Source organism: Dendrobates tinctorius, unplaced genomic scaffold, assembly GCF_039654945.1.
Source record: "Dendrobates tinctorius isolate UK_male_01 unplaced genomic scaffold, ASM3965494v1 ptg000136l, whole genome shotgun sequence".
In the NCBI taxonomy this organism is placed as follows: Eukaryota; Metazoa; Chordata; class Amphibia; order Anura; family Dendrobatidae; genus Dendrobates; species Dendrobates tinctorius.
The window spans coordinates 3,408,641-3,432,500 of NW_027361804.1; the positions used below are offsets into that span (position 1 = coordinate 3,408,641).

At 46.9% G+C, this 23,860-nt stretch overlaps 1 protein-coding gene across 1 annotated transcript in view; it reads right to left on the minus strand.

The window, feature by feature from the left end:
* The window catches only part of LOC141048575 (uncharacterized), a 126,327-nt gene that overhangs the window by 59,229 nt on the left and 43,238 nt on the right, over positions 1 to 23,860 (minus strand). Inside the window, exons 15-16 of the mRNA XM_073544292.1 lie at positions 22,252 to 22,355; positions 2,754 to 3,166 (exon numbers count right to left, since the gene is read on the minus strand). Coding sequence (XP_073400393.1) covers positions 2,754 to 3,166; positions 22,252 to 22,355 — 517 coding nt within the window. The remainder of the gene's footprint in view (positions 1 to 2,753; positions 3,167 to 22,251; positions 22,356 to 23,860) is intronic.

The following is a 23,860-nucleotide window of genomic DNA, read 5'->3' on the forward strand; positions in this document are numbered from 1 at the left end:
TGTACATTACTCCCCGGTCACCACCTCCCGTCCTGTACATTACTCCCCGGTCACCACCTCCCGTCCTGTACATTACTCCCCGGTCACCACCTCTTGTCCTGTACATTACTCCCCGGTCACCACCTCCTGTCCTGTACATTACTCCCCGGTCACCACCTCCTGTCCTGTACATTACTCCCCGGTCACCACCTCTTGTCCTGTACATTACTCCCCGGTCACCACCTCTTGTCCTGTACATTACTCCCCGGTCACCACCTCCCGTCCTGTACATTACTCCCCGGTCACCCACCTCCTGTCCTGTACATTACTCCCCGGTCACCACCTCCCGTCCTGTACATTACTCCCCGGTCACCCACCTCCCGTCCTGTACATTACTCCCCGGTCACCACCTCCCGTCCTGTACATTACTCCCCGGTCACCACCTCCCGTCCTGTACATTACTCCCCGGTCACCCACCTCCCGTCCTGTACATTACTCCCCGGTCACCACCTCCCGTCCTGTACATTACTCCCCGGTCACCACCTCCTGTCCTGTACATTACTCCCCGGTCACCCACCTCCCGTCCTGTACATTACTCCCCGGTCACCCACCTCCCGTCCTGTACATTACTCCCGGGTCACCACCTCCTGTCCTGTACATTACTCCCCGGTCACCACCTCCTGTCCTGTACATTACTCCCCGGTCACCACCTCCCGTCCTGTACATTACTCCCCGGTCACCCACCTCCCGTCCTGTACATTACTCCCCGGTCACCACCTCCTGTCCTGTACATTACTCCCCGGTCACCACCTCCCGTCCTGTACATTACTCCCCGGTCACCACCTCCCGTCCTGTACATTACTCCCCGGTCACCCACCTCCCGTCCTGTACATTACTCCCCGGTCACCACCTCTTGTCCTGTACATTACTCCCCGGTCACCACCTCCTGTCCTGTACATTACTCCCCGGTCACCACCTCCTGTCCTGTACATTACTCCCCGGTCACCACCTCTTGTCCTGTACATTACTCCCCGGTCACCACCTCTTGTCCTGTACATTACTCCCCGGTCACCACCTCCCGTCCTGTACATTACTCCCCGGTCACCCACCTCCTGTCCTGTACATTACTCCCCGGTCACCACCTCCCGTCCTGTACATTACTCCCCGGTCACCCACCTCCCGTCCTGTACATTACTCCCCGGTCACCACCTCCTGTCCTGTACATTACTCCCCGGTCACCACCTCCCGTCCTGTACATTACTCCCCGGTCACCCACCTCCCGTCCTGTACATTACTCCCCGGTCACCACCTCCCGTCCTGTACATTACTCCCCGGTCACCACCTCCCGTCCTGTACATTACTCCCCGGTCACCCACCTCCCGTCCTGTACATTACTCCCCGGTCACCACCTCCCGTCCTGTACATTACTCCCGGGTCACCACCTCCCGTCCTGTACATTACTCCCCGGTCACCCTCCTCCTGTCCTGTACCTTACTCCCTGGTCACCACCTCCTGTCCTGTACATTACTCCCCGGTCACCACCTCCTGTCCTGTACATTACTCCCCGGTCACCCACCTCCTGTCCTGTACATTACTCCCCGGTCACCACCTCCTGTCCTGTACATTACTCCCCGGTCACCCACCTCCCGTCCTGTACATTACTCCCCGGTCACCCACCTCCTGTCCTGTACATTACTCCCCGGTCACCACCTCCCGTCCTGTACATTACTCCCCGGTTACTCACCTCCTGTCCCGTACATTACTCCCCGGTCACCACCTCCCGTCCTGTACATTACTCCCCGGTCACCACCTCCTGTCCCGTACATTACTGCCCGGTCACCACCTCCCGTCCTGTACATTACTCCCCGGTTACTCACCTCCTGTCCCGTACATTACTCCCCGGTCACCACCTCCCGTCCTGTACATTACTCCCCGGTCACCACCTCCTGTCCTGTACATTACTCCCCGGTCACCACCTCCCGTCCTGTACATTACTCCCCGGTCACCACCTCCCGTCCTGTACATTACTCCCCGGTTACTCACCTCCTGTCCTGTACATTACTCCCCGGTCACCCACCTCCTGTCCTGTACATTACTCCCCGGTCACCACCTCCCGTCCTGTACATTACTCCCCGGTCACCACCTCCTGTCCTGTACATTACTCCCCGGTCACCACCTCCTGTCCTGTACATTACTCCCCGGTCACCACCTCCTGTCCTGTACATTACTCCCCGGTCACCACCTCCCGTCCTGTACATTACTCCCCGGTCACCACCTCCCATCCTGTACATTACTCCCCGGTCACCACCTCCCGTCCTGTACATTACTCCCCGGTCACCACCTCCCGTCCTGTACATTACTCCCCGGTCACCACCTCCTGTCCTGTACATTACTCCCTGGTCACCACCTCCCGTCCTGTACATTACTCCCCGGTCACCACCTCCCGTCCTGTACATTACTCCCCGGTCACCACCTCCCGTCCTGTACATTACTCCCCGGTCACCACCTCCCGTCCTGTACATTACTCCCCGGTCACCACCTCCCGTCCTGTACATTACTCCCCGGTCACCACCTCCTGTCCTGTACATTACTCCCCGGTTACTCACCTCCTGTCCTGTACATTACTCCCCGGTCACCACCTCCTGTCCTGTACATTACTCCCCGGTTACTCACCTCCTGTCCTGTACATTACTCCCCGGTCACCACCTCCCGTCCTGTACATTACTCCCCGGTTACTCACCTCCTGTCCTGTACATTACTCCCTGGTTACTCACCTTTTGCACTTTCCTTGCAGATATTCCTTACACAGGTGCAGCTTGTCGCACTTCTGCTCCTGTTCTTTCTTCAGATATTTGGAGCAGATTCTCACTGGACTCTGGGCCAGGACAAGATCCCCAATCACCGGGAACTTCTGGGGTTCATCATTTAGGATTTGCTCAATCTGCTTGGTGGGAAGTTTCATGAATACATTGATCCAGTCCTTGTTGAGCCAACCCCCATGTGAACATAGAAGCTTCATCAGGGAGGCAGTGACTGTGGGATCTGACATGGTCCAGAAATGTCCTATATGTTTAATGTACAGGAGCCTGAGTGTGATCACTGCTGGAATTCTAGATAGAGGAGGAGACAGGAAAACGAAACAGAAACCACAGAAACATTGTATAATACAGGAGGAGTGGCACTGTGCAGTGTATATATACAGGAGGAGTGGTACTGTGCAGTGTATATACAGGAGGAGTGGTACTGTGCAGTGTATATACAGGAGGAGTGGTACTGTGCAGTGTGTATATACAGGAGGAGTGGTACTGTGCAGTGTATATATACAGGAGGAGTGGTACTGTGCAGTGTATATATACAGGAGGAGTGGTACTGTGCAGTGTATATATACAGGAGGAGCGGTACTGTGCAGTGTATATATACAGGAGGAGTGGTACTGTGCAGTGTGTATATACAGGAGGAGTGGTACTGTGCAGTGTATATATACAGGAGGAGTGGTACTGTGCAGTGTATATATACAGGAGGAGTGGTACTGTGCAGTGTATATATACAGGAGGAGCGGTACTGTGCAGTATATATATACAGGAGGAGTGGTACTGTACAGTGTATATATACAGGAGGAGTGGTACTGTGCAGTGTATATATACAGGAGGAGTGGTACTGTGCAGTGTATATATACAGGAGGAGTGGTACTGTGCAGTGTATATATACAGGAGGAGTGGTACTGTGCAGTGTATATATACAGGAGGAGTGGTACTGTGCAGTGTATATATACAGGAGGAGTGGTACTGTGCAGTGTACATATACAGGAGGAGGGGTACTGTGCAGTGTATATATACAGGAGGAGTGGTACTGTGCAGTGTGTATATACAGGAGGAGTGGTACTGTGCAGTGTATATATACAGGAGGAGTGGTACTGTGCAGTGTATATATACAGGAGGAGTGGTACTGTGCAGTGTATATATACAGGAGGAGTGGTACTGTGCAGTGTATATACACAGGAGGAGTGGTACTGTGCAGTGTATATATACAGGAGGAGTGGTACTGTACAGTGTATATATACAGGAGGAGCGGTACTGTGGTGTATATATACAGGAGGAGTGGGACTGTGCAGTGTATATATACAGGAGGAGTGGTGCTGTGCAGTGTATATACACAGGAGGAGTGGTACTGTGCGGTGTATATATACAGGAGGAGTGGTACTGTGCAGTATATATACAGGACAGGAGGAGTGGTACTGTGCAGTGTATATATACAGGAGGAGTGGTACTGTGCAGTGTATATATACAGGACAGGAGGAGTGGTACTGTGCAGTGTATATATACAGGAGGAGTGGTACTGTGCAGTGTATATATACAGGAGGAGTGGTACTGTGCGGTGTATATATACAGGAGGAGTGGTACTGTGCAGTATATATATACAGGACAGGAGGAGTGGTACTGTGCAGTGTATATATACAGGAGGAGTGGTACTGTGTGTAAAATAATGCATATCCTGTAAAATACTCAGGACTAGTTACCAGATAAAAATATAGTGGTTTATTTGGTTTCTTCCATCAAAGAAAGGTTATTACAGAAAAACAGGTGAATAAAAATAGGTGAAAGAGAAATTGTCCATTAGATCATGCTCTGAGATCCCAAATGGCAAAAGCAACATGTATTCTTCTTCTCTCCGAGATCCTGAATAGCAAATGGCTGCTGTGTCTCAGTTCGGCTTCTCACATCGCCGTCAAGTAATATACCAGCTGTTGAGTTATGTCATCTTGCTTCTGTTTCTCATGATGGTGAGGGAAGAAGAGGAGCGACCTCTACAGTTAGCCATGAATTATATACGTCTCCTAAAGCACGTGGTCTCTACATATATGGAGCTGTCTTTCTACCATGAGCCAAGCTTAAAAATAGCCTATGTCATGTAAGCTAAAGCATTCTACAGAACTGGGTCTTATAAGAAATTAACGGATTATTAATATTTAACAATTCCCCCTTTTGAGGGAGACAGACATTAATTGGAACCCTCAAATATAACAAGATCTTCTTTCTTCTTTTCTTCTTCTTTGACAAAATAATTTAATATCAATAATAATAATAATAATAATAATAATAATAATAATATCAGATTACCGTTATAAGTACTCAATGACATAATTGATGTGAATTCATGTTATGGTAAGCCGTGAACAATATTCATATAAAATATGTATAATTATACTTCCCTAAGTCTAAATTGAAGCATCTCAGGTCCAGTCATCATCATCTGATGTCATCTGGTCTTCATTTTGATGTCTTCTGTCTTCTTCTTGGTTCTTTTAAAAATACAGTTTTCTTATAGCATATAGATGTTGTAGGAATTGTGTGGTGTATCAAATCAAAGTCCATAAATTCAAATGTTGATAAGAAACAAAGTCTATAGATGAAATGCAGCTTTAATATCTGTGCAGTGTCATCTTTAAAAACCTGGGCTTACATTGGCTCGCCTTGGATATTCTGGAATCCTCCATCGGCACTGGTCTTTGAACAGGTGTGACGTCTTTGGTCAGCAAAGCAAGGGTTAAAATGACTCTTCCTTGCTAAACATAGCACCATAACCAGTCCTTGTCCTAATGCACAGGACATATGTCAGGGTTGTAGCTTCCTGATAATTACCTTCATTGTTCACCAGCCTTACATCGAAGCTTTTCAGGTGATTGAAAACCTCTGGAACTTGATAAGAACGTGATAACACCGTTCATCTCAGCATCATAGGATCATCGTCCTCTGGTTGTCAGGTTAGACACTTTAATTGTGACTGTCGGTGGTGGATACTGCACTTGTGACTGTCAGTGGTGGATACTGCACTTGTGACTGTCAGTGGTGGATACTGCACTTGTAATTAACATAGTTACTCAGTAATCATAGCTTTGTTACCTTCTGGGACTTCTGGATCGCGGCATTCTTCTTCTTGCAACTGATAAAAATCAATGAAGTTTAGAAATGTGAAAAGTCTTTATTAACATAATTTCAGTATCTTGCTTGAAGTCTTCATTCCCTATTCTATACCAAATCTGGTAATTTCCCTATCCCATAATATCACAGCGTACCATAGCAATCAGTAATATCCATATAATTATTATCAGAATTTGTACTGTATATGGATTTCAATATTTGAAATAATAAACCAATAATAAATGATAATACATTATTATCCATTTTTTTTTATGTGATAGAACATTTTTTTATGTCATAGGTGTAATTACCTTTTTCAACCCATAGGTGTCACTGTGTTTTATGTAACCAGTGTTTTCATCTTTATTAATAAGGAATATATTTATTATACTAATAATATGTAGGAATGTATAGCCATGAACCAAAATAAGAATATATGAGTGAGCGAATGAATGAATAAAAGAATTGTTGCATATAACTCAGAAGTGAAACATTTTCTTAGTAATAGAACCATATAATTGCTATATTTAATGAAGCAATATTCTCAGTAGATATTACTTTACTAAATATTGGTGAAAGAATTAAAAATAATGTAAAATAAGAATAAAAATAAAAATAAGAATAAGGCCTTTATGTTGATGCAGTGTAGTTATGTCTTCAGTAACATATACCCTTAATATTTCCATGATCTGGATTATTTCATAATTGTCATAAACTTGTGTTACCAAAATATTCAAATTATGCAACTTTGCATGTAATTCCTCTTAGTGTAAAGAAATGACTCTTTATAATACTTGTTATTATACCCAATACTTATACCATTGTACCTTATTAATATTTTTTTTCCTATTAAAATGTGTGAAGAAGAGGTATTAATCAAATGTGATTATGTAGTCAGGATAAAAAACATATTTCCCCCTTAATACCAAAAAATATTGTTTCATGAAATAATTCATTTATCAAAACCAAAATTAAAAATAATTAATGTATAAATTATGTGAATTTATACTTGCTTATACCATTATTTGTCTGAAGATGTGTAACCATCAAAATTAATTTGAATATCATAAAATTATCCTTTGGAAAAATTAATTTAAATGTAGTTTAAGATTAACACACTTGGACAGAGAAGGAAGGTCCACTATTCCCAGATGCAGCTGGTGAATACCAGGCTCTGTGCTGGTGCCTGTTTAAAAGAGCTAAAGCTGATAAGGAAAGAATAGATTTTCTTCCTAAACTATTTTCTATTTTGTTGTGCGATTGCACTTATCCACAATTAACTAAATCAAGAAATAATAATTACTATAGAAATATAGAAATATATGTTTGTATAGATAATATTTCATTATGTATCTTAATATTCTAATAATTTCCTAAAGATAAAAGCTTTGGGGTTTTTTTTTTTTTTCTCTCATGCATTCAGGATCCTGAGGTCTCACAAACGTATCACATTACTCGCTCAGCAGCTGCTCATACACTCAGTCACTGTCACTCAGAGTCACATATTAAGTTTAAACCAAATACCTCACATATGAAAGTGTGATGAATACACGTATTTTAACCCAAATTATCCTAATTATCAATGCATTGTAAACTATTTCAATTTAGTCTCTTAATATTTCTTTGAATATTCCCCAAATACACATGACATAAATATATGTATAGCTATACTTGACATTTAGGCCTGGAAAAAAAATTCCATTGCTTTGCAAAAGTTGAGACCCCCTTTAAAATTCTTTTCCTAAGGAACAGGGACATAGTATACTGGTATACTTGTATTATTAGAACAAGGTTCAAATTCCCCTGCTGTGGTAGTCATTCAAACCATGCAGTAAAAAAGCACACACCCAGAACATTTTAAAAAGCAATTGGTTATTTCCTTTTAAGGGTTAGATATATAAAATCATGCAATTATTGCAACATCCTGTGTAAATAAAGGCATAAATCCTTGGAAGAGAATTTTTCTCGATTAAGTCCTGCTTTGAAATGAAAATTCTAAGGAAACATAAAAAATAAGGTTAATATCATATTCATATTCTAAATATTATTACTGATGTAGATTTTAATTTTCATTAAAAAATACAGTTCTACTATTTCTACTTCTACAAACACTCTATATATATACTGTATGACTATGTATATATCCACAAACCATAAAACTACAGGATTATACTCTATAACTCACTAATTGTATAACACTGTTACACAATATATATTACTTTTTCTAGCCAATTCCTACACCCATACTTATTTCTCTGCAAAAAATATCCTGAAAGGTTCTTGCCATTTTAAAGCTGATAGATTCTTGGAGCAGAGTATTCAGTTTACAGGCCATGATGTCACTCACCACCTGTTTCTGTCTGTTAAATTCGGCCATCTTTGTTACAGAAAGAAAATCAGAACTCATCATTTTTCTTAATTCAATTTGTGTCTTTTCGGTGTTCTTTTGCATCATTCCATATGGCTTATAACAAACATGTGATCTCCTTTGTACTTCATATATTTGGGGAAAACTCATTTTAGAAGGTTTTGCTAATACAGGCTTCTGATAAGATTTTACTCTGCCTGTCTTTCCAAAATTAGCACAATTTACTTTCCTTTCACGATTCTCGTGTTTCCTGGCAAAATCAAGAAATTGCGCACATTCAAACAAAGAATCTTTTTGTGATGCAATAACACGAGATGCAGGGTTTAGAAACCAAAATTTGCTTACAAAACTCCTTATGAGGGACGGTGTTTTGACATTCTCACTCAGCATTTTGTACAAACGTTCATATATGGACATGAACGTAAAAATACATTCCTTCCGACCAATCCTTAATTTTTGAAGAATATCAATATCTGGATGATTTTCATTTGATGAACAAAAAATGAGAATTTTTAATCTGTCCTTATCAGTTAAATTCTCATGTGTCTCACCAGATAACTTTAAAGACAATCTCCTAGCAAAATTTACAGGGATCCACATTTTGAACAACTGATTCTTCTCCTCGTTAGATAAATCAAAGTTATCAGTACAACTTTCAAAGATCTCAGAGTTTCTATAAACATCTATTTTGTTGTCATAAGCAGGAATTATTTGGCATATTTTTATCAAATTCTTCCTCACGCTACTTCGGATTTGGGCCTGTGAGTCTTCTATTTTTAGTGGTACGTCTTTCCCTTGTACGTCCTCTACGTCAGTTCTGAAGTCTCCTCCTACTTCTCCATCTTGTTCCACGTCTGCAAGGTCACCTTCAATGACTGCTACTACTTGTAACTGTTTCTCCACATTACAGTGAATCTCGGGAATATCATTATCCTCTACACAATCATTTTTAGATTTCTCTGACACAGATCTATGAAATATATCTACCATCTGTAGAATATTTTTTAATCTCTCTCTTTCTCTATTGAAAAACTTAGAATCTAACCTCTGATTCTCGAGTTCACACTCGGCATATAAACTTAACCATAAAACTTCTGAATTAGAATTGTCTACAGACTTAAATTTCAATTTACTCTGCTTAGCAAGACAATTAATGACATCCATTTTATCTTACCTTGAAATGTCTCAGCTCCTTTGATGGACAACGCTGGGTTCCTGTCTTCACACGTCTGGCTTAGGTCTGGTACTTTTGGCACTTGTAGTACTTCTCAATCTATCTGGTACTTCTTACTTCTAGGTTCTATGTGATTCTTGTAAGTAGTGGAATTCCCGATAACTTGCACATATGATTTGACGTTAGCAAAGTCCAATCCCCCGTGTGTGCAAGTTGAGGGAAATCCGCAAAAAAGTACAAAAATTCAGATCTGGCTGGCTCTCCAATGTAAAATAATGCATATCCTGTAAAATACTCAGGACTAGTTACCAGATAAAAATATAGTGGTTTATTTGGTTTCTTCCATCAAAGAAAGGTTATTACAGAAAAACAGGTGAATAAAAATAGGTGAAAGAGAAATTGTCCATTAGCTCATGCTCTGAGATCCCAAATGGCAAAAGCAACATGTATTCTTCTTCTCTCCGAGATCCTGAATAGCAAATGGCTGCTGTGTCTCAGTTCGGCTTCTCACATCGCCGTCAAGTAATATACCAGCTGTTATGTCATGTCATCTTGCGTCTGTCTCTCATGATGGTGAGGGAAGAAGAGGAGCGACCTCTACAGTTAGCCATGAATTATATACGTCTCCTAAAGCACGTGGTCTCTACATATATGGAGCTGTCTTTCTACCATGAGCCAAGCTTAAAAATAGCCTATGTCATGTAAGCTAAAGCATTCTACAGAACTGGGTCTTATAAGAAATTAACGGATTATTAATATTTAACACTGTGCAGTGTATATGTGGCGCCCCTGAGGCTCAGTCGCCACAGAGGTACTGCACCTTCTCCTAAGGTGTAGTGTCCCACCAACTAGGTAAGTTGGGAACTCCTTTCCACACTCCAACACTCTGCTCTCTGGAAAAAACTCTATCACATTGCATAGGTTCAGACATTTGTTCAACAGGTGGCAACACCTCTCGTGCAGCTTTGCGTTCGCGCAAACGCCGATCAACCTGAATGGCTAATGACATAGAATCGTCAAGACCAGAGGGAACAGGAAATCCCACCATAGTATCTTTTACGGCTTCTGACAACCCCTTCCGAAAGAGAGCAGCCAAGGCATTATCATTCCAGGTAGTAAGTACTGCCCACTTTCGGAATTTTTGACAGTACAATTCTGCAGAATCACGACCCTGGCTCAATGCCAGCAGGGTCTTTTCAGCCTGATCAATGGCATTAGGTTCGTCATACAACAACCCCAAAGCTTGAAAGAATGCATTCACATTAGTCAGAATAGGATCATCTGGTTTCAAAGAAAACGCCCAATCCTGGGCAGCATGTTGCATTTCGGCGCGCACGGCGCACCGTCAAAAGTGCGCAGCATGCTACTTTCACACTGGCAGCGCATGATCTGCGCACCCTATGCTAAAGATAGGGTGCGCCGATCGCATGCGTGCCAATGCGAAAGTAGGCGGTGATCCCGGATGGGGCGGGCAGGGAGCCGGCTCGGGGCGGGGCTTAACAACGCAGGGCGCAGCGTTGTTTTAACGCAAATGTGAAACCAGCCTTAGGCTTCAAGGCAAAAAATAATTTACAATTATTTTTGAAATTCAAAAATTTAGACCGATCCACAAAAAATACATCAGGTGTAGGAATCTTTGGTTCAGCAGCATGTGAATGAGCAAGGTAGGCGGAAATTCCCCGCACTTCCGCAGCGAGCTGTTCCACACGATCAGACAATTGCTTTATCTCCATTGAGAGAAAAAAAAATTCCCCCTACGGCCTCAGAGATATAGAGGAAAAAATATACACTTTTTTTTTTTTTTTACAATTCTTTCCTGCTATTGAGTACCCTAGGATCTGCGGTATGGCAGGTGATTCTGTTATGAATGAGTCACCGTAGGAGGCAAAAGCAGAGATACAAGCTAAGTCCAGAAAACCAGAGAAGTTGGCAACTATCAGATTGCAGACCCCTGAACCTATCAACACAACTAGCAGTAGCCGTGGGGGGTTCATACGATGCCCTAGACCCCTCGATCACAGCCGGAGAAATACATAGGCCTAAAGAAAGAAAGGGGAAATCTAAACTGCCCCAGAGCAGACCCCAAAGCAATAGGCAGCCCCCCACATATAATGACGGTGAAGCAAGATGAAAATACTAACACAGACAGAAAGATAGACTGAGCAAAGACGGGGCCCCAAAACTACCTAGATAGGAAAGGACAGGAAGGCTGCTGTCTGCAATCTGCCAAAACCCTATCAAAGACATAAGCCAACCAGCTGATATGAAAAAGGCCCTGAAGCAGCTAGGCTTCAAAAACTGAATCAGCACTCAGGTATTTTCAGAAGACAGAGCTAAATGAATTCAGCACACCCCAGCAGGGAATGGCAGAAATCCAGAAAAACAAAGCAAAAACAAAGACAAAGCACAAAAGCAAAAGGCCGAGCAGCAAACTTAGCTTTGGAGGAGCAGGAATTCAGACTGGTCTCCAAGGATCCCACAGAGAAATCACCCGCAGGGCAGAAGGGCGTCGGCAGCATTATATCCAGTCCGTAACTCCACTCAGCCAGTCATAATCATCAGCCTCAGGTGTTTGACAATCAGGCTCACTACCTTTCTTTACCAGAAGAGGGAGTTCCTCGGGCCTCCGTAATGAAGGGGAAAATGAACTCACAACAGACACCGTTGTGCTGGAGTGACTCGACAGCTCCTAGCAACGCCTTTGCGCGGGCCTCGACTTTGGGAAGCTGGGAAAGAATCGTTTTGGGGGATACCTGACAAACTCTATCTTGTACCCCGAGGACATCAGTTCCGTCATCCATGAGTTGTGTGCTACCGTGACCCAGACGTGGCGAAACCGGAGCAGGCGACCGCCTACTCTGCTGATGTCAGCTAAAAAGTGCTCCGGGTCATTTAGCTGAGGCTCTCTGGGACCTAGTTCCCCTCGACCTGGGCTGGCGAGCACGCATTCTGCCCAACGGGTTGGCTCTATATGAGACCTGTCGATCCCTATCCTGGTTGGAGCGAGCTGGAGCGGCGGAACTGGCCGCTGCCGTCCACCCGGGGTTGCGAAATGCCCGAAACTGTGCCTGAGGCTGGCGAAAAGTCTTAGTTACTCACCGGTTAACGGTATTTTTCGGAGTCCATGACAGCACCACCTGAGAGAGGGGATCCACCCCTTAGGAACAGGAAACCTACAGATACAAAAGGGTGGCACCTCTCCCACGCATCAGTTGGATTACAGAGCACAAGAGGACTTCCAAGGTTAATGCATGATTTATGTACAGTATTCTTTACAATTATAAACTTTTACCACCAGTGAGCATATACAAGAAATAGACGTGCACACCCCAATCAACTATAAGGGAGGGAATATACGGGTGCTGTCATGGACTCCGAAAAATACCGTTAACCGGTGAGTAACTAAGACTTTATTCGGTCGTCCATGACAGCACCACCTGAGAGATTTACAGAGAGTAATATCAGCTTTAGGGAGGGACTACAGCCTGCAGCACCCTTATACCAAAAGAGAGGTCTGTGGAAGCACCCAGGTCTAGCCTATAATGACTATAAAAGGTGCTCGGAGAGGACCAAGTAGCCGCCTTACAAATCTGGTCAATGGAGACTTCTGATCTTTCGGCCCATGAGGTTGCCATGGCTCTGGTGGAATGCGCCCTCAGCTTCCCGGGTGGCGACCTGCCCTTTGAGGTGTATGCTATTGAAATCGCCTCTCTAACCCACCTAGCTAGTGTATTTTTTGATGCTCTACAACCTTTCCTGGGGCCTTGATGAGAGATAAATAGGGCATTATCTTTCTTCCAGGGATCGGTGACTGTCAGATATTCTATGAGGCCTCTCCTGACATCCAGGGTGTGTAGTTTCTTTTCCTTCTCGTTAGTTGGATTAGGGAGGAAGGATGGAAGAACTATTTCCTGTGTCCTATGGAAACTAGACACTACCTTCGGCAAGTACGCTGGGTCAGGTCTAAGTATTACCCTATCCTCTTTGAACTGTAAATAAGGAGGACACCTAGATAAAGCCTGGATATCGCTTATTCTGCGGGCTGATGTTAGAGCTACCAGGAAGGCTACCTTGAGGGACAGGTTTTTTAGGGAAGCCGACGAGATAGGTTTGAATGGGGTCTCTGTCATAGCAGTGAGGACTAGGTTTAAGTCCCACGGCATGAACCTATCCTTCATTATTGGCCTGGATCTACCTGCCGCCTTAATGAACCTGCTTATCCAATAATTACCAGCGATGTTACAGCTAAACAGAGCCCCCAAGGCTGACACTTGTACTTTAAGGGTACTGGTAGAGAGCCCCATGTCCAGACCTTTTTGTAGGAACTCTAATATCTGCATTATAGGCGCTGAATCCCCAGCGACTACTCCTGAGTTTTGAAGGAATTTCTTCCAAATTCTGACATAAATTTTTGTGGTAATGATTTTCCTACTCTTAAGTAGGGTGTTAACTAGGTCTGCGGAGAAGCCCTTCTCTTCTAATAATGACCGTTCAAACTCCACGCCGTCAGATGAAGGCCAGCTACCTGAGGATGGAAGACTGGGCCCTGGGACAGGAGATCCGGGATGTCCGGCAGAACCCAAGGATCGGACACCGACATGGTCCTGAGGCATGAGAACCATGCTCTCCTGGGCCAAAACGGAGCGATGACTATAACCCTTGCTCTGTCTTTCCTGATTTTCCTCATCACCAGGGGTAGAAGAGATAGGGGAGGGAAGGCGTAGGCTAGTCTGAAGTCCCACTTTATCAGGAAGGCATCTACCGCCAGAGGATTTTCTCTGGGATTTAGGGAGCAGAATTGTTTCAATTGTCTGTTGTCTCTGGTGGCGAAGAGGTCTACCTCTGGATATCCCCACTTTTGAACAATCAGATTGAATATGGAGGAGTTTAGGGACCATTCCCCCTGCTTTAGCTGATTGCGGCTTAAAAAGTCTGCCGTGATGTTGTCTTTTCCTTTTATATGCAACGCTGTTAAAGATAGAAAGTATTGTTCTGCTAGATGGAACAACCGCTCTGCTACAATCATCAGGGGTCTGGAACGGGTCCCGCCTTGGTGATTGATATATGCCACGGCGACCTGATTGTCGGAGAACACCCGCACGTGATGGCCCTGTAGATACACAAGGAGCTTTTTAGCCGCCTGTTCTACCGCTGTCAATTCTTTTAGGTTAGATGACATTCCTAACTGATCATGTTGCCATTGGTCCTGGACTAATATTTCACCCATATGAGCTCCCCAACCGTAAGGACTAGCATCCGTGGTGACTATGCGGGTTACGTTATACTCCCAGGGCACCCCTTTAGACAAGTTATCCTTGTCTAACCACCACTCTAGGGACTCCCTTGTGTTACGGGACAAGGTTAGCTGACCCTCCAAGTAACCCCCAAGGACCTTTTGATGTAATAAGACCTCGCTCTGTAGTTTCCTTGCATGAAACTGGGCCCACTGGACAGCCGGGATACAGGCCGAAAGAGAGCCTAGAAGGGACATGGCTTTCCTGAGGGACATGGTGGGGTTATTGGAGGCGTTCAGGATCTGATAACGGAGGCGAACAAGCTTCTCCGGGGGCAGACGGCATTCCTGTTTTTCAGAATCCAGGGTTAGGCCCAAGAATTGTTGGACTTTTATTGGTTGCAACCGAGACTTTTTGACGTTCAGCAACCATCCTAACCGTTCTAGGGCGGACATTGCCTTTTGTAGCTGTTGTGAACAATGATTCGCCGTTTTGCCTACAATAAGAAAATCGTCCAGGTAGGGGATCACCAGAATGTTCGATTCACGTAGATGGGCCATGACCTCCGCTATTACTTTAGTAAATACTCGGGGAGCGACAGCCACTCCAAAAGGGAGGGCCGCATATTGGAAATGTCGAATTGACCCATCCAACTGAACCGCCACTCTGAGAAACCGCTGATGGCCTGCATGGATGGGTATATGGTAGTATGCGTCTTTCAGATCTAACACCACCATAAAGCAGTTTTGGAACAGCAATTTTATTGCAGATTTAATTTTATCCATTTTAAAAGGACGTATGACCAAAAACTTGTTGAGGGCCTTAAGGTTTATTATTGTCCTAAAGGAGCTGTCTGGTTTGCGGACCAGGAACAGAGGGGAGTAGAATCCCTTCCCCCATTCTGTCTCTGGAACCTCTATCAGGACTTTTTTGGCGCACAGGTCATGAACCTCGGCCTCCAGGGCAGCTTGCTCTGAAGCAGACGACCTGAGTGGGGTGATTTTAAATTGATCAAGGGGAACCCTAGAAAACTCTAGTCGTAGTCCCACGGCTATTATCCCCAATATCCAGCTGCTATTAGAGATCAGAGACCAGGATGGGTAGAAGGCAGCTAGTCTCCCTCCTACCGGGGTAACTAGTCATTGGGGCGGCTTTTTCGTATCTCGAGCTGGACCTTCCTGGCGCCCCCCTCCAAACATGAATCCTGTACCTTTCCTTTTTTTCTCCTCCCATCTGCCCTGATCTCTGGACGGCCTTCTCCGGAAAAAACCTTTCCTGGTAAAAGGACGTCTGTACGAGGGGTTCGGGAGACTGGGAAATTTCTTTTTGTCATCTCCAGCTTTCTCCAACAATTCGTCCAAGACAGGGCCGAATAGGTACTCCCCCTCGCAGGGAATGGAACAGAGATGGGACCGGGCTTGAATATCTCCTGGCCAACATTTTAACCAGAGCGCTCTTCGCGCTGCATTAGATAGACCCGCGGCTTTAGCCGCCATTCTTGCAGAGTCTGCAGACGCATCGGCTAAAAATGCCGCGGCATTCTGAATGATCGGCAAACTTTTCCGAATAGATGATCTTGAGGCTCCGTCTTTTAGCTGGGAATCCAGCTGATCTAGCCAGACCATCATCGATCTGGCTGTACAGGTGGCAGCTACCGCTGGTCTTAACGCGCCTGCTGACATCTCCCATGTCCCTTTAAGAAAAGAATCCGCTTTTTTATCTAGCGGATCTTTCAAGGAGGCCATATCGTCAAATGGTATGGCAGATTTTTTAGATGCTTTGGCTACTGCTGCGTCTAGTTTCGGGGCTTTATCCCATCTGTTTACTACCGGGTTATCAAAGGGGTATCTCCGCTTAAAGGCTGGTGGCATGGAGCCCCTTTTTTCCGGTCTCTTCCATTCTCTGTCAATTAGGTTTTGAACCTTATCGTTTAATGGAAAGGCTCTGCGTTTTTTGGGGTCTAGACCCCCGAACATTATGTCCTGTGCTGAGAGTTCCCATTTTTTGTCCGCAACCCCCATGGTGGACCGTATTGCTTTCACTAATCTGTCCATCTGGTCTAAGGGGAAGCAGAACCGGCTAGAGTCTTCATCTGAGGAAGACGACGAGGAGGCCGAGGAGTCCGAGGAATTGTCACCTTTCCTAGGGGCGACTGAGGTCTCCGAGCCTGAACCACTAGCCTCTCTTCTCCTAGAAGGTTCTCTTTGAGGTAAGACTTTCATTTCTGCCCTGATCATCTCTCTCAGGTTCGAAGTGAAGTCAGGTGTCTCTTCCGCTACCTGCATAAACGGGGGAGAGTATAAGGGCCTGACAATCTACCCCTGGACTCCCTGTCTTTAATAACCCCTACCGTTTGCCGAATGCATGGTTGGCATAGTTTTTTAGGGTGGCCATCTGGTAGGGGGGAACTACAGAGGGCACATTCCCTGTGCTTCTGTTTTCCCGTAGCCTTCTTCCCCTGAAAAAAAACATAAGGGAACACTGCATCAGGGTACATTCACGGAGATCTCTTACCCATGCAGATGAAGCAGGTACCGGATCACGGAGGGAGGCAGGGGGGTCCTTTCTGGAGGAACTTTCGCGGCTCTGGTCGCTAGTTCGTCTCTGTTTTTTCTGCTGGCCACTCGCAAGCGGTTTTGTCGTGGCCTGTTTTTGCGGGCGCTCCTGCGCCTCGTCCTGCCGGTCCAAGGGGGATTCCGTTGAATCCATTGCTGGGGCCTTCAGAAGCACCCCAGCGGCATCCCCATCTGCCTTATATGGCCTCCTGGTGTCCGGGTCAGCAGGTATCCTGCCATAGCACCACCCACCCGGCTTTCCGCACTCCCTCCCCCATGCTCCGGCCCCCTCGCCTTACCCGGGTCGCCGCGCGACCCCCGGACGGGCATGCACCCGCGGCGCGCGCTGGAGGCCGGCACCCGACTTCCAGTATCGGCGCTATCGCTCCGCCCCTTCCGCCGCGTCACTTCCGCCGCTCATCAGAGCCCTGCGGGAGCGTGCGTGAAGGAGCCGCGCAGCGCCTCCTGGCTGGAATGCCCCACTGCCCCACTGCGCACGCCGCCATGAGCCCGCCAGGGGCCAGCACTGACCGGGAGGACCGGGCCTGGGGAAGCGCAGCCGGGGCATACGTACCAGGTGCTGGCGTTTTTTGGAGACGGCATCCACCGGACCCCTGCTCCACCTGCTCCGTCCACTGCCGTGGTGACCTACCCGGCCCCACCGTGGCGCTTCCAGGGACCCCGCACTGACCGAGGTAGGAGACCCCCTCGCTACCTGGGTCGGTCAGCCGGCCTGGGTACTCAACGACGACTCCATGACGGACGATCTGTAGAGAGTCCTGTCCTCTAGGAACAGGAAACCAACTGATGCGTGGGAGAGGTGCCACCCTTTTGTATCTGTAGGTTTCCTGTTCCTAAGGGGTGGATCCCCTCTCTCAGGTGGTGCTGTCATGGACGACCGAATAACAGTGGTTTGACCCTTTGTTGCGGGAGGAAACTGCTTTTTCCCCCTGTAGCATCGGAGATGAGCTGGTCTAACTTTTCCCCGAATAGGCGGCCACCTTGATAAGGCAGGGAAGTCAAGGACTTCTTGGAAGTTGAATTGGCCCGCCACATCCTTAACCATAGGGCCCTCCTAATGGAAATTGCGTTTGCGGCCGCAAGTGCCGCGCAATTGGCTGCATCCAAGGAAGCATTGATTAGGTAATCACCAGCCATAGCGATCTGACTCGCGATCTCTGATACCTCCGTAGGCAGGTCCCTATCCTGCAGGGCCTTGTTCAACGATTCTGACCATGACATCATGGCCTTGGCTACCCATGTTGCCGCGAATGAGGGAGACAGTGCTGATCCTGATGCTTCATATACAGAGCGAGCCAAGCTCTCTATGAGCCGATCAGTGGGGTCCTTAATGGAAGAACCACTAGGTACGGACAACAGGGTTTTAGAGGCCAAGCATGACACTGGTGGATCCACCACTGGGGATTCCGACCATTTCTTACAGAGCTCCGGCGCAAACGGATATCTTGCTTCGAGCGTTTTCTGGCCCAAGAAACGCCTATCCGGCCGTTCCCTGTGACGCTGCACTAGGTCCTCGAACTGAGTGCAAAATACTCTATGCGATCGCTTAGCCCGCTTAAAGGATACCTTATGACCTGAGGCCAGGGTGACGTCATCCTCAATCCCCAAAGTCTGATTGACAGCTTCAATGACATCTGTCAATGATTGACAGCGACACCCTGGGGTATCTAAGTCCAGGGGTTCGTCTGCGTCATAATCTGAACTCTGCCCGCTCTCGACTGTTGGTGAAGGAGAGCGAGACGCCGAACTCACGGATGCCGAGGCACCGGATGGGCCAGGAGACGCCGTATGGGTCCTTTTCCTTTGCGCCTGCCTGGAGTGAGAGCGGCCCCTGCAGGCCGAAAGCTCGTGTGAGGTGGATGACCCCTCCCAGACAGGCGAGCCACTATCTTTGCCCCTAACTGGGGCGTGAAGGGACTCGATCGCCTTTGTGAGCGATGCCATAGACTGTGATAGTGATAGGGCCCATTCCGGAGGATCTGGACCACTGGGCTTGGTCACAGGGGAGGGCTTCTGGGCGCATTCGGAGTCGCAGGCTTTGCATAATTGTTGCTCTGCGCCCGCGGAAACATGGCCCGACAGGAGATGCATGCAGCGTATAGGAACATGTGCATCTTCCCTTTCCCGGCCATACTGTCTGCCAGGCTTTAATACTGTCCTGCTGGAGGGTGAGGGGGGGAAGAGGGCACTCCCTGATTATACGTCGCGTGGCTTCTAGGGTCGGGGTTGCACTTACCCCTGTCCTGTGTCCCCCACGTGTTCTTGCCGCGTGCTGCTCCTTTCTGCGCTGCGCGTACTTTGGCTGTGGGTAGGCCGACGCGTCCTGTCCCGGTTGCGGCCTACCCTGGAGTGAAGCCGGGGGCTCAATTTACTCAGCGTCCGCCCAGGTCACGGAGGGCGGGCCGCCGGAAATGACGTCGCGACGGGAGGGCGGGACTTCTGCCCACGGCCTAACACCAGCCGAAGCCACGGGCTGGATTTCTTTAGTGTCCGCCCGCCAAGGGGTGGCGGCGGGCAGGTAGGCCCCCGCTTACCAAGGGCGCAGCCGGCGTTGGGACCCGGCATCAGGCCCACCTCTGGAGGAGGGGGGAAGAGCCTGCCCTTCAGTGCTGCACATCCTGCCTTTGCACCTCGCATGACGCTAAGGGCTCCAGCCCTCTGGACGCTGCCGCAGGGCCCTCCCAGACCATCCCACGCCGATCAGGTAGAGGGAAGGGGGGTGATATCCAGGATGGTGCAGGCACCCTAGCTCCGTCTTCCTTCCAGGGATGAGGAGAGGGACCGTCCGCCGCCTTGCAGCACCGCCGTCTAGCGTTGGTGGAGCAGTGGGAGCCGCACAGACTAGTCTTGTGCTTCTGTACAACCCATGGTTTCAATACCAGGGGTGGACTGGGCTAAGTCCGGCATCATGTCCCATGTCGCGGGAGAGGATACGTGGAGGGATACTCGCACGTGCTCGCCGGTTGATGGTTTGGGGAAATCGAACCCTTTCAATAGGGTTCGTTGCCCCTGTCTTATCTTCATAGAGGAAAAAAAAAAAAAAGTCTGGGGAAAAGGGCCCAGATATGTCCCACGGTGCGGGAGAGGGTACGTGGAGGCTATACTCAACACGTGCTTGCCCGTTGATGGTTTGGGGAGATCAGACCCTTTCAATAGGGTCCGTCGCCCCTGTCTCATCTTCATAGAAAAAAAGAGTTAAAGAGGAAAGAAAAAAAAGAAAAAAAGAAAAAGTCTGGAGCAGACGTGTGTGCCTCCAAAAGACACTAAGCATAAAACTGGTTTCCGCCCGCAATCGGGGCGAGGGTGTATGCGGCGGAGGAGGAGATAACCTTTTTTTATTCACTTAGTGTCAGCCTCCAGGTGGCAGTAGCATACACCCACAGTACCTGTGTCCCCCAATGAGACGAAGGAGAAACAAGACATTGGTAGGGTTCAGCCTGGCAGGTCTCTCTCTTTTGTTGGCCGTGTTTATGGGTATGCAATGAAGTGCCATGGCCGTTCGCCTCAGTGCTGTATTCATGTACTAATGGTGGTCATGGTGCTGTATTCATCTACTGATGGTGCTTCTGGTGATGTATTCATGTACTAATGGTGGTCATGGTGCTGTATTCATCTACTGATGGTGCTTCTGGTGATGTATTCATGTACTAATGGTGGTCATGGTGCTGTATTCATCTACTGATGGTGCTTCTGGTGATGTATTCATGTACTAATGGTGGTCATGGTGCTGTATTCATCTACTGATGGTGCTTCTGGTGATGTATTCATGTACTAATGGTGGTCATGGTGCTGTATTCATCTACTGATGGTGCTTCTGGTGATGTATTCATGTACTAATGGTGGTCATGGTGCTGTATTCATCTACTGATAGTGCTTCTGGTGATGTATTCATCTACTGATGGTGCTTCTGGTGATGTATTGATCTACTGATGGTGCTTCTGGTGATGTATTCATCTACTGATGGTGCTTCTGGTGATGTATTCATGTACTAATGGTTATTACGGTGCTATATTCGTGTATTGATGTGGTTCTGGTAATGCATCCATGTGCTGATGGGGATTCTGTAGCTTTTTTTCATTTACTGATTGTAGTTCCGGTGAAGTATTGATGTACTGGTGGTGATTCTTGTGATACATTTTTGCACTACTGCTGTTGTTCTATTGCTTTATTCATGTATTAATGGTAACTATGTGACAGCGGCAATTAATACGAGCCGGCATGGGGGGAATGTGATTCTCTCTGCCCATTGGCGCGCCTATGACGTGCTCAAGGTCACCGATGGTTTTTCATGACAGCCAGGGTCACCTGATGATCCATGTGCTTGTCACCCTGCCTGTGGCTGGACTTTGAAGGAGTCTGTGATTTTTTGCTGTATGCAGCGATGTCGTGGCATCACTGTATATAGCACAAGTGACCGGAGAATCGCATTTACAAGTCCCCTAAGGGAGCTAGCAATAACAGTGAAAAGTACAAGAAAAAGTTTTACAAAATATGAAAATTTCCCAAACTGAAAATAAAGATATTAAAATTGGTTTAAAAAATACACATATGTGATATCGCCGTGTTCAGAAGAGTCCGATCTATCAAAATGTAAAAAACAAGCAACCGGATCGGTAAACACCATAAAGGAAAAAAAATTCAAGAACATAAAAAAAACAACAACTTTCCATCTAGTCGAAGGACTAGTGATGTGCAAGGTAAAAACGGCCACCCGATGCCCACTGGCCTCAAGCTGAAGGGCCCCATTGGCACTGTCTACAACCCCTCTACCTCGTCTGGCGTGGACTGTGATAGATGTAATGTCATCACCAGTTGTACATTTAGCATTTTAATAATTTTTCTTCTCTTCTTCATATTCCAGGAGATATTCCGGGTAGATCTGATGCTTCTCGAACACCACAAAGATGGAGGGGCTGATGACGTTGTCCACACAGGAGTCATAGTACTGCGAGCTGCTGCCGGGTCTCAGTGGTGGGCGCTTCATTTGGGGGTTTCCCATTACGTAGTCTCCCACCAGCACGCGAGCAACGAACATCGCCCGGGTCCCGCTAAATGTCGGTGTGGAGTAGTAATGGGAGTACGAGGCGTCTCGGGCAAAGTAGCTTCCTATGGGGAGAATGACGACAGGTTACAAGAAACTCCTGAGTGATGACGTCAGTAAGATATCACACATGACAGATACCTGAGGTGGCCGGTCATGGTGGGAGATATACCTGTTAGAGTACACTGATATATCTGCAAACAAAGTAACTAACCTAAATGTCAGGGCGTCCTTTAGCTTTGGAATAACAGAACACAAATTCAGTCTACTGGCTATAGAGTCTATATAGGTGGCATCTGACTGACCACGAGGATTAAGGGTTATTTCCAGTATAGTGTGACCTCAGAGTGGAGTTCTGGAACCCAGGACGCTGTGTCTGCCGTGTTCCATAAATAAAATTCTCAACTACAGAATGGAGAACCTGAACAGTAAAGTTCAGGATCTATACCAATTACCTAGTGTTCAAGCACATACCCCGAACACGGACTTCCTAGTATTCCTGTTCAGCACATCACATCAGATGTTTCCCACACTGTCTTCTGCATGACAGCATGTAAAACACTGGCAGCTCTGATTGGTGGTAAGATTATTACCACTGGTCAGAGAACTGAGGTTCCCATGCTGTCAGATGACAGTATGAGCAAGCAGCTGTGACCGGGGGTAAAAGGTTTACCGTCGGTCACAGGCATTGGCTGATGATAGAGTACTATTGCCATCAGCTTACGCCTGTTGTTGCTGATAACAGCGAATGCAGGCGCCACTGATGGGAGTATTTGTCAGATGGCGCCTGTGCTATAAAAAAATAAAAATGACGTGAGGTCTCTTCTATTCTTGATAACCAGTGCAGGCAAAACTGACAGCTGTGGGCTACAGCCCTCAGCTGCCAGCTTTATCATGGCTGGTTATCAAGAAACCTATGGCCTTTTACGTCAGCGGCCATAAAACAGCTCACATCAACTCCACAAATATTACCCCACTTGCCACCGCAGCAGGGCAAGTGGGAGGAACCAGGCAAAGTTCAAGAATTGCCACATCTAATAACTGTGCCTTTTCTAGGGAGGCTGCAGGCCGCTATGCTTAGGCTGGGGTGATGGCAATATCCATGCCCCTTTCCCAGCCTAAGAATATCAGCCCCCAGCTGTCTGGTTTAGCTTTGCTGCTTGTCAAAAATGGGGGAAACCCCACGCCCTCTTTAAATTATTTATTTCAATAATTTAAAAAAATCAGTGTGGGGACCCATCTATTTTTGATAGCCAGCCAAAGCTGACAGATGAGGGTTGCAGCCCACAGATGTCAGTTTTGCCTGTGCTGGTTATCAAAAATGGAAGAGACCCCATGTAATTTTTTATTATTTATTTACAGCACAGGCGCTGGCTGATTAATATGGCCATTAGCAGTGCCTGTTCTCGCTGCTTTCAGTGACAGCAGGCATAGGCTGATGGGAGTATTACTTTCTCATCAGCCGACGCGTGTGACCAGAGGTAAGATTTGTACTGCCTGTCACAGCTAGTGGCTCATGCAACTCTGACCAACAGAAATAATCTTACCGCAGATCAGAGCCTGTGTTTGC